Raw genomic sequence first — 11,784 nt, 5'->3', positions numbered from 1 at the left:
TAAAGAAATGAAAAACCTATATTTAAAGCATAAGATTAAAATAAATAGTTTAATGTCAATCAGTGTTTTAAGGGCCTTCTCAACGTAGCTGCCCTCACTTCCAGAAGGATGGGCTTTTCCTTCGTGCTGGGCACAAACGATCTCGCCCGACGTATACGGTCACCTTCGCGATCTCTTAGACTAGGTGCAACTTCCAGCAGTCGCGACTCTAATATTTCTCTACGTTCCTCGGACAATTGTATTTTATCAACGGCTAACTTTAGGGCATCGTCCAAGCTTCTGCGTTCGCGATCAAGTTGGTCTAAGCGATCTTGTGCGGCTAAAATGGTAGGTATGATTACACCACTCCATGAAGCTAAAAGGGGTGCTTACCTTTCAACTCCAACTCCTTTTTGTGCTGAACTTCTTCATACTCGATTCGCTTCTCCCTCTCCTCCTCCAATAGCATACGCTGCTCCACTTGCAACTTCTCAAGCTCCTCGCGTTTCTCCCATTCTTCTGCCAAAACCCGCGCCTGTAGAGCGCGCACGATTTCCTCGTCACGCTTCGCCTGGGTCTCCTCCTCCAAAAGCTTCTCGAGATTACTCCGAATTTGCTCGAGTTCGGTCAAACGTTTCGACTCCTCCAAAACGACAGCCTCCAATTCCTTGGCCTGTCCCTCCGCCGCCTTCCTCGCGCTCCTTTCCAGCTGTAACTGGGCGCGAGCTCTCAAAATTTCCTGTGACCGCCCTTGCCTTTGCAATCGCCTCTTGGACGCCTGCATCCTCTGATACGTCTGGTACGTGGCCGAGTGATCCGCCGCCAGCTGCAAAGCCGAAATCCACTGGAGCCTAGTCATGTGGTCGCTGGCGCCTAACTCGAAGGTACGTTCGGGAGTTTGTAACAGGATCTTATACCCAGCCTTGGGCTCGACCTTGCTCCCGGCCTCGATCGTCAACGAACCGCACCTCTCCTTCTCCGACCGACTTTTATAAAAGCTGAGCTCTGACGGTCTTAAAACGAACCAATACTCCTTCATCGTGGAAAATATGTAGCCTTTCTTGTACAAAAACCCCTTCTTGATGACATCATCGACAAAAGTCTGGTATAAATCGGTAACGGCTTCCGTAATAGCATCCTCATCCTTAATCCCCACCAAGCACCTCGACTCCAAAACGGCGATGAACGGTGCCAAACGAAACGCACCGATCGACATGCCGAGATCAATAAAATCCTCCTCGTCCCAAATACATCCAAGCGAATTAGCAAGCGTTTGGGCGACGTACGAGGCCTCCGACGGATGCAGCAGGACCTGGTACGTGACACTGTTGGCATCCTGAATCAGCTCCGCCAACAGGCAGAAGATCCGGAAGATTCGCAGCACGGATTCGTCGGAGAAGATCCTCTTCTCCTGGTCCAAGTACTTCTTTTGACAAACGAACCAGCAGGCTTCGGCGATTTTCGTCTCGTACTCGCGCAGTTCGGGTAGAGGGATTTTGTCCGCGAGCGACGAGAAGACCTCGCGCTGTAAGTAGTATTTGAAGTGGTCGAAGTTGAGGTTCGGCGTGCTTCGGTAGTGATCGAGGCCTTTTTCCACGCCGTGTATGTCAAGGAGTGTGCCGATGTTTGCCGTCAGTACCTGTAGAGAAAGAGGAAATTATTGATATAAAATAATTATAAATAAGGTCACCAGATATTTTACCTTTTACTCATTGGTGCTGGTCTAATATAAGTAATGGAAACGACACAAGAACTCAGTGGTCCTCAACAAAATTGTGATGGCACCGAGTCAGAGGTCGGTGATCTCAAATAAAGCTAAGTGGGGGCTATTGGAGCAAATAAGAGTGCCTTTAAACTCTGATGACACCAAAAAAAACTCGTAACGCGTAAAAGGAGATAATTACCATGACCTCGTCAAGAAGAGCATGGTGAGGAGGCGGTTCAAGTTAGGCGTGGATGATGCGAAGGAGGTGATTTATGCCTTATACTTATTATGATGGCGCTAAGGTTAACTTCAAGAAAAATTTCTTTCAAAATTTCTAATGGCGCCAATAAATCCAGCAAAGTGACGCCAAGAAGAACACAGTCAAGTTAAGAAAAAGCGCGTGCCACAGTAGAGCAGGGTAACGTAAAAAGAGACTGTTTCGCTCTCGGCTCTGCCTATAGGATTCTAATAGCAATGAAGAGTGTAGTCGGAAAAACTTTTACTGGCGCTGAAAAGAGTACGAGTTGTACCAGGTGGGCGCTTTAGGCCTTAAAGATTCTTTTGTTACATTTAGAAATCTGCCGGTATAGGAAATTTTATACGTGTGGAAGAGAAGGGAACTAAAATTAGAGAAAATAAACCACGTTAAGATAAGAACCGTGTATTCAAGCAGATAAGAGTCGAAGTGCTACAGTGTTGCCGGTTCTAAACACCGTGGTGACGGAGAATGAGGAACGGTGTTTCTGCTATACCTTCACAAGTATAAAAAACCGAATGAACGCTTGGTTTTCGGTGGGCCCGTTTCATCACTGGAGCTCGGCGAGTACATAAGTAAAAATTGGGTGGGAGAAAGAAGTTTTTAAATCGAAACATGTGAGTTGCGCCAATTTCGATGAGAATGTTGTCGGGGTGTTTTTTTTAAATTAGTGACGAATTGACATTACAAGTAAGCTAATAACAAGTGGCTGGGGAACTTGATTGCGTAGTGGAGTCGACCGGTCGGCTAATATAATTTTTAACCGCGAATGAACGAACCATTTCGTTTCGTAGTATTATCGGATTAGCGTGGTCTCATTTAAATAAATTGTTACAACGAAAACGTTGAGGTTCAAGGTGCAAAACGTTTTATTGCGCTATATTTGAAATGGTTAGTTACGTTAAAAAACCAGTAGTGTATACGGGGTGCTATTAGATCTACATTAAAAGGCAACCGGTAAAAATTCCAAAGATAATTAATTCGTGCTTTTGTTGGCTGTTAAAGTCCTAGGTATCCTAAGGGTAGCTTCGAACATTTCCATACTGGGGAACATTGCTAAATATTTCACTAAATAAACCAAATCTAAACTAATAAACTGCGAGAAATCTGATGGTCCAATTATATTTTACAAAGCGTTCTACCATCGAATGTTCCAAATTGTTGCTAATCTTCCAAAAGAGAAAACCTGTCGATTAGAGAAAATTTTAAATCGCCCATTAATGTAAGTTAATTGCATTTTTTTGCATTTTGTAACTATAAGAGATTATTTTATTTTTGGGGGATATTGTATAAAATATTTATGTTTAAAGTCATTCTAATATTCCTGAAGAGGTCGACTTACGGGACTTTATCTCGTGTGTATTTTTTATGAATGATAAGGGAACCCAGAACAGATACTGGTAAATTTTTTCTCACAAATTGTGAATTTTACAGTTTCTTTTGTGTGGGTTAAATTTTATGTAGCATCCAGAGGCGTGTAAATTATTTTGAATTGCATTTTGGATCAAGTGTTCGATTATTTACGAATATTAAAAAATCTAGATAATTAATTAGATTTGGACGTGATCAACGACACAGGGCTTGAATTTTTAATTTGCGTTGGTTACCTGAAGTACGACAATATTTTAAATTACAAAAAAATAATTTGGGGTGAGATTATTTTCAACAATATATTCAAACAAGTCAATTTATATGAGTATTTATTTGAGAGTGATAAAACCAGTTTCAGATTATAATAAGAGATTCAGAAACAATCTTCAGCAAGGTAAGAGTCATTAAAAATTTATTCACTATTGAACTAGCCGCGGTATTAATTATTTAAATACAAAAAATTAATTGTTACAGTAGAAGTTTGACCAGTGCCGTAGAGAAAAAATTTATTTTCTACAAGAGGGGTTTCTAACTCCTGTAAATGTAACTAAGACGTTAAGACGAGAAGACCCCATAGAGTTTGATTTTTTATTTTATTTTGAATAATTTTTGTATTTAAAATAAATAAATAAATAAACAAATAAATAAATAAATGTACAGTTACGACTAAAAGATTCCGATAAACTAAGTGGCGAGTAGAGGCGTGAAGAAGAGGTGCAGTGTGGTTCCTAAACACACAGACACAGACACGGTGACCCTAAAAGGCTCTCATGGGCTAAGTTTATCAAAGTAGCGCCATGAAGAGCCTACTTCAAGAACCATAAGAAAACCATGTGACGTTTGAGTAGGGTTCTGTCCAAACACAGCTGCGCTTAAATGATTCTGGTAGATCGTGTAGACATCGATAAATTCGTTTGGAGGTCGCCGATCCATTTACACAGTTCATATTTGACAATGCAGACTTTATGAAATGTTAATGCTTTGGATAGACACGACGCATTCCACGCCATAGGAGGAATCATGGCTGTGAAATTCACCATCAGCGCCTGGGTCATGGCTGGAATTGTTTTCTAGAGCTTGGAACCAGTGGTGAAAAGTACGGATGCTCGAAAATTCATCAATGCTCCACCCAGTGAATATAATACGGTATACAGTATAAGAAGTAGACATAGGGATTTATGTGTATTGTTTTTCCCTATGTCTACTTTTAAATGATAAAATTTTCTTAAGGGCGCCTAATTTTATGCAACCAAAATAACGTCTTAAAACGAATCAAGATCTAGCTGTCACATTAATTAATTTGAATATTGTTGCTTTGGCTTCCGTATTTTTATTTTCGTTCGCATGCGATGTATTCAACTGAAGAAAAAGTTGATATTGTCAATTGGTATAGTGCCGGTAACAGTTTAAGGAGCGTAAGAGATTTATTTTCTGTTAATCCTAAGTAGCAATATTCAAACTAATTAATATGACAGCCAGATGTTTTATTAGTTTTAAAAAGTTATTTTGGATGCATAAAATTAGGCGTCCTTTAGAAGGATTTTGTTTTTTTTTAAGTAGACCTAGAGAAAAACAATGATCTAAATCCTAGCCTAAATCCCTATTATGTCTACTTCTTAATAAATATCACTGTACACATTCACTGTGCTCTTAAACAGTGTACATTGGCTAAACAGAAGATTTGCATTGTGACTTTTGATCTGCCAGTGTACTAGCGTATGGGACCAAGTGCTCAATTTTCCGGGTAGGTTCATTATCTTGAGGGGAGCAAATGATCCCGACCTTCATACGGTGACTGAGTGATTTTCAGAAATGCTGAACACTCCTGAAAAATGAGGTCCAGTATTTTCGAATGTGCACGCTGTTGAAGAACTTCATAAAAGCTGAAAGAATGGGTAATTGGAATTGCGTCCAGGAAATGATACCCTACTTTCATGCAGTTGGACACTTGAATTATGCCAAAAGTGCTAATTTCTATTACGAATATATGGTCACCCTATACAGGAAAGGATGGACCCTTACGAATGTATGAGGTTCACCACAGATGGCTACTTCACCCGTCGCTGTTCTGAAGAAGCTTGGTTAGGCGTGTGATCCGACATGAGTATCGAGACGGTTCTCATGCGGGCTATGAAGAGCTGTGGAGGCCTCACTCGTGGATGGGGTGTACCTGTTATACATACAGTGTGTCCCAGGTTAGAACGTACCATAGGGATATGGCAATGTATGTTTTCGCAAAGGATCTACAAGGCCTTTGAAATTAGCGTTCGACGTACTACTCCAATCTCTTCCTAGCATCAGGCAAGCGCAATAACGTACATACTTCAAATGCATATCAAAGGTCTTGTGAATCCTTCGCGAATAAATAAGTTAATTCTGTTTGCCTATGGTGCGTTCAAACTGGGACACACGGTGTATATAGCATATCAGGTGATTAATTTATCTTGAGACGACTTACTAACTTGATCAAATCATCTTTTTTGGAAAAAAGTTTCATACAATGGTTGTACTATTCTAAAGCAAGCTAATCGCTTGTGACCTTGATGTTGACCTTCACGCTCGACTCCACCATTTTGAGCACGGAAATTAAAAGAGCGGAAAATTTTACTAACGCACAGTATCTAATTTATCACCTAATTGGATCTATCAGTTAATGTAAAAATTGGTTAGACCATCGTAGACCCAAGAGACCTACTCTAACCCTTCTCATTACCGAGTCCAAAATTAGGGGGTCCCATTAAAAATTTTGAAGTTGAGATTGCCTTGGAGGTCGAGATCAAGGTCATCCTCAAGGTGACTACCGATTGCCCTCTTAGAATTATTGTACAACTGTTGTATGACTCTTTTTTCCAAAAAATATGATCCTACAAGTTACTAAATCGTCTCAAGGTAAATGAATAACCTGGTATATAATACATATATAACATATACAGGGTCCTGCAACAGTACGTTAACCTTTCCTACATCATACCTGGTAAAAAATCCTTTTCTGCAAATATCAGACGGTTCCGCATCTACAGAAATTATTTTTGAATGAACAGGGTGTCCCATTTTTACGGTGAAAATATATAACCGATTTTTTTAAATGGATTATATGTGTTGCGTCTTATTAATATTTTCCGGATAATTCCCCATAAGCAAGCATCACAATTATGAATCCTAGAGTTGAGCAAGAATGTTAATCTGAGTAAAGAGAACACTTTGATAATGAGAAAGTTGGATTTAGTAATACAGGGTGTTCACAATGGAATGGTAAATTTCCCGAATTTCAAAGTATCATAACTTTTATTTAACTAACGAAGTATTTAACTACCACTATTTTATTTCGCTATTTGATAGTCTTTTGTGTTCTCTTCAATTTTTATAAGGGCCGTCCTGCGTGTAAACCTCGTAGTTCTTGCAGCAAATAATTAATTTTCGACAACATTTACCTTCGACCCTTCTTTTGATTTTCATTATTACAGCCTAGTCCGGTGCACAAACATGTAGGTAATTTATTAATGGATAGGTACTTTTGTGAAAAATATTAAAGAACCTAAAAACTAAGAGGTATAGACACAGAGCATCCCGAGGACCATCCCTTATAAAAGTTGAAGAGAACACAAAAGACCGTAAAGAAATAAAATAGTGGTACTTCCATTTGAAAAAAATGGTTATGAGACTTTCACCAATTCATTGTAAACCCCCTGAATCACAAAATCCAATTTTCTGATTATCAAAGTGATGGCCTTTACTCGGATTAACATTATTACTCAAATTAATTTCTCAACTTCAAAAAACAAGGTAGCCACCCTTCATCAAAGTGAGGATTGCTTATGGGGAATTATTCGAAAAAAAAAAAATCGTGACAAAAAATCAAAAAGTGAATAGGTTTCAATGTAGATTGTAGAGGTCAACAAATGACATCGAAACAACTAAAAATATACAGTGTTCTATTATTTATTTATTAGTCCCTTAAAATGAGACCCCCTGTGCGTTTAATAATAATTTCTATAGATGCGCAACCATCTACAGTTGACATTTGCCCATAAGATTTTTTTTATAGGTATTATCTATATCTTTACGAGGTGTGGGATAAGAGAAACCAACGCACTGTTGCAGGACCCTGTATAAATAACCAATACAAGGCAATTAGACGTTCCTTTAATCATATAGCATCTTTTAGCGATGCATTAATTCAAAAATGTCTATAAGATGGTCTTTCGTTTCGTGGGCTCGTGAGAACATGCAAATAGGACTTGGTAGTACCTGACAGTATATCACAGTAGGTACATCGGCAGTACTCAGCAGTATCTAGTGGTACCCGGCAGTACACAGAATTACTGGCTGGATGGAGTAGTACACCAATTACTGTCAATGACGGCAGTCCGTATACAAAAGTTTGCCCAGTGAAATACCCCACGGGATACTCCAAAGCACCAAGGCCTCAGAACGATGTCGCCGTTCTGCATTACAATCAGCAGTCAAGGTCGTGTTCTCCTCATCTACCATGGTGACCATGTCACAAAAAAAGTTCCAGGCAAACGATGAAAATAAAAGCGCATTCATACTGATGTTGATGACACGAATGGTGGATGCTACCATCGAAGTGAAGCAGTCATACTTATTCTGTTGACAGCATTAGGTCCCAGTGTCCTTTACTTGCCGAGCTCCCACTCCTTTTCTCCGAAGGACATACTCCTCCTCCACGCACTGTGTAGGTATGATACCACGTCAGCACCGTATGGAATGGGGATGCATATTTGCAGCACATAAGTACATGCAGAATACCTGCCTTTCTGCAGCAGGAGTAGCCCCGTTTCACACACCAGACGCTACTCCTCAGCAGATCAGCGACGCTGGAGAAAAGTTTATGGCGGCAACAATGACAATGCCCGACAATCTCGACGACCTAAGGAACCGATTATTCACAAGATCAATGACGAATTAATTCTACCACCAAAAAGGGACGCCGCCAAGTACCACCCCCTCCGCACTTAGGTATCAGCAAGTAAAGGTGTGGACTTCTCGCATCAGTTTGGGGCTGGAGCACGCCCAAGCGAGGAGCTTTATCAATCCCCACAACTAGAAATGCTGCGCCCGTTGACACCTTCCAAATTGATTCCTGCAAGTACAGCAAAGGCTGTAGCACTACTTCTTCCAACCTGTCGACTGGACTATTATATTTCGGTTGTCTTGTAATGATAGTAATTTTTAAAGACTTTTTTAAGCCTATCTAGGAATATCTGGGAATATTTTTAAGGATGTAAATGGAACTAGTATCAATCCTATAGTTCGTACAAAATGGAGAGCTGTGAGAAGTTGGCCCCTCATCATCATTGTTTCAAATGGAAGAACTAGTGGTACCAGTTGAAAATTATACTTTCTGAACATCTAATTTTTGCCTCATTTTTCACCATCGTGTTTTTGGGGTAAGTTTGTGGAACTTTTTTCAAAATCTATCAAATTACGAATTTGGATAATGATGTCTCAGACACCCTTCCTATATTATGAGGTGCCTAAAATCCTCGTATATACCTGGAAGTCATGATTTGGTCTCTAGAAACTGGAGCTATCCAACAGTCATCACTTCCAGCACTTATCTATAATTAGACACGTTTAATCGTCGCGTGTGCAATTTTCATACAAACAAATTAAAACTACTTGCATCCTTGAAAACCGAAGTATGTACGTACAGCCGAAATTATTATTAATAACCCAACACGCACGACATTTCTAAACAAGAGTTTAAATAATCCAGTTCCTTCAACTTCCTCTTTCGGCTATCTTATCAACACGCGAAAGATTAAACATTTTAATCTGCGCGGCCTAGATAATTGGACGATAATTAAAGTTCAGGACAGTCGTCAATATCAACAAATAACCTCAATAAACAATCTCGACCTTGCCGAGACTGACCAGGCTCCTTGAGCACAGAAACGCTCCGCCACTTTCTATAAAAGGCAAATAGAAAATCACCACCTGTTGGCATAATCGCTCGAAATAGGCCCAACGCAACTCCCTACCGTCACGATTTTCCGTCGACGAAAAGCGGAAAACGCAAACTTACCCACCTTTAACTTGGATTTTTGCACGGAACCGCACTTATCCAGTTGGAGGGCGGCAAAAGCGTGCCACACGTAATTGGTGACATTCTCCAGTAAGACCGCCATAATTACTCATCTAAAAATCTTTCTCATTAACTTGATTAATTCACGCACGCACATCGATAGGATAATCCGAAATGATTAACGAGGTTACGCACTTTTACGACGAAGCACAAACAACCGTTTTCTACCGCGGCGAGATACCGAATAAAAGGATTGTGATTGTATCTCTCTAAACACCGCATGAGTAACGCAGATTAATGATTCATTGTTCAAGCGAATTTGGTATAATTACAGATTAGATTGCAAGTACTCGGTAAGAATTTATTCGCCTATGACTGGCAATAGAAAAAATGGTAGTGGGAAGAACAAAGATTTTTAAAAAACTCTTCCATGATGGCTGATGATGGCTACGAAACCTTGTTCTACCCTAACCGAAATGAGCTTTACAGTCGAGCACGAATGTAGGTAGTTCTTTCAAAATTAGATTAGTCTTGGTTGCGGCTGGTACACTAAATCCTTTTTTTGTCGAAATTCAAAAAAATCGAAATTCCGAGGAATTTATCAACCAACAGCCACGCAGTTTTATCTTTAAGTAGTAACGGTAGTCCATTAGCTTCAAAAGTAATCTAAACTGGATGTTGTCACTTCACTCAACGAGACCAAGTGTATACTAGATGTAACAAAATCCGCTGAATCCGAAAATTTTTTTCGCATTTGACTTCAATTATCTCGTTAACTATTGCTCTAAGGGAAAAAATGAGAAATTAGTTTGTTTGGAATCAAATTTTCTACAAAATACGTGAACGTTCATTTTCAAACGTTATTGTGTTTACGGAAAAATATAAAAAAAGGAATCACAGATTTTTGAAAATACGTATTTGGTCGCTTCTTTTGATGACAAAACAATAAGACTAACCCGATCACCGTAGGCATCATAGTCATTGATTAATTAAATAAACAAATTAAACAAAAACGAAGCTTTGCCTTTCTCACACTGGGCGACTCCCAATTTTTTTACAGTTACTGAACCTCAAAAAAACCTATATTTCAACAATTGTGCCGATGATTCTTGTAATCGAAGGACTGTGGAATTTTTTTTCCAAATCCGAAGAATTTTCTTAGTTCACAAATAGAAAAATTTCGAAAATACAACAAGAAATGTTAATCTATAATCATAGTGTAAGTACACTATGCTATAATAGGCGAATGGAAAGCTATCGGAACATTAAAAAAAATATACGTTCAAATCTGATGAATAGTTCACGAGAAATCAACAACCAAAAATAATTTTGCAAATTGGGTTGAATCGAACGATTCTTTGAAGCGTGAACTTTTTTTATACTTCTATTTGTCCAAATTGTATACTTCTATTTGTCCAAATTGTAATAATTGATTAATTGTATTAATCAGAGTACCAAGGGCCTATTACAGAGTTACCTTTCTTGTTATATTTCTCGAGTTATTCCATTTGCTAGGTAACTAAAAGAATTCCACAGTCCGTCGATTTGCAAGAATCATCAGGACAATTTTTGGAAATGGTTGTCTTAGGGTTCCACCATCTGTAAAAAATTGAGAAAGCTCTGGGAGTCGCCCGGTTTGAAAGACAAAGCATAGTTTTTTAATTTGTTTATTTAATTACATAATGACTAGGAAACTTATGGTGATCGGGTTTGCCACGTTGTTTTGTTATCAACAGAAGTGGCCAAATACGGATTTTCAAAAACATCGGATGCACTTTACTTAGTATAATAATTGATTGTTAATCTTTGGGCTTACTTTTTTTATATTTTTCCATAAAAAACAATAACAATAACAATATGTTCGGGAAGTTTCCGGCCAGGGGGGCTATGATTTTCGCATTCATCGAATTTTTTTACATCCAGCCCAAACCGTAATTTGACTAGACTACGGTAGTAGAAATACGAAAGAACGATTTGGCATAAACTACAGATACTAAATAATTTAAATATACTCCGAATTAGGTTTTCCTGCAGTTTTCCTAATTCGTAAGGTAAATGCCGGAGTAGTATAGAACAACTTAAGACCTTCTGAAGGGGCACCTCTAAAAAGCATTATGCGGGTCACTCTGTAATTGGGCGTAAGCCTGTTGGGGGCCTAGAATAAGAGGGACAATAAATAAATAAATTACAAATATCAATATTTTTAATGAATTACATTTCAAAATGAACCACCAATTGTAATTTGTAATTTTAACAAACCAATAAAGATTGTAAAATTACATCCATTTAGATAGGTATGTAGATATGTGACTTCTTTTATTGGCAACCACCTGCATGTCCCGCCCTTTTATCCAAGTATATGTATTCCTCAGAGCATGTTGGACGAAAAGTTGGTGCTGGCGGTCCTGCCCCTCTAGATAGTGT

The 11,784-nt window shown here is 38.9% G+C and overlaps 1 protein-coding gene across 1 annotated transcript; it reads right to left on the bottom strand.

Annotated features, from left to right (window-relative positions):
• On the bottom strand, window positions 1–9,616 carry LOC116178740 (switch-associated protein 70-like). The gene is made up of 3 exons (XM_031498324.1): window positions 9,365–9,616; window positions 373–1,618; window positions 1–319 (listed from the first exon to the last, which is right to left on the bottom strand). Exons 1-3 carry the CDS (start codon window positions 9,461–9,463, stop codon window positions 60–62), a joined length of 1,605 nt encoding a protein of 534 aa, XP_031354184.1. The 5' UTR covers window positions 9,464–9,616; the 3' UTR covers window positions 1–59.
• Window positions 9,617–11,784: the final 2,168 nt, after the last annotated feature.

This window comes from Photinus pyralis, unplaced genomic scaffold (genome assembly GCF_008802855.1).
Source record: "Photinus pyralis isolate 1611_PpyrPB1 unplaced genomic scaffold, Ppyr1.3 Ppyr1.4_LG8, whole genome shotgun sequence".
Taxonomy (NCBI): Eukaryota; Metazoa; Arthropoda; class Insecta; order Coleoptera; family Lampyridae; genus Photinus; species Photinus pyralis.
Note: the sequence above shows the minus strand (reverse complement) of the source record. Positions and strands in the feature narration are given on the sequence as shown.

Excerpts from the sequence above, each read along its gene's own strand:
- LOC116178740 (XM_031498324.1), bottom strand. The coding sequence starts at position 9,463 with ATGGCGGTCTTACTGGAGAATGTCACCAATTACGTGTGGCACGCTTTT. Across the intron at positions 1,619-9,364 it reads TGCAAAAATCCAAGTTAAAG|GTACTGACGGCAAACATCGG; the intron begins GTGGGTAAGTTT and ends CTTTCTCTACAG. Across the intron at positions 320-372 it reads AAAGGAGTTGGAGTTGAAAG|CCGCACAAGATCGCTTAGAC; the intron begins GTAAGCACCCCT and ends CTACCATTTTAG.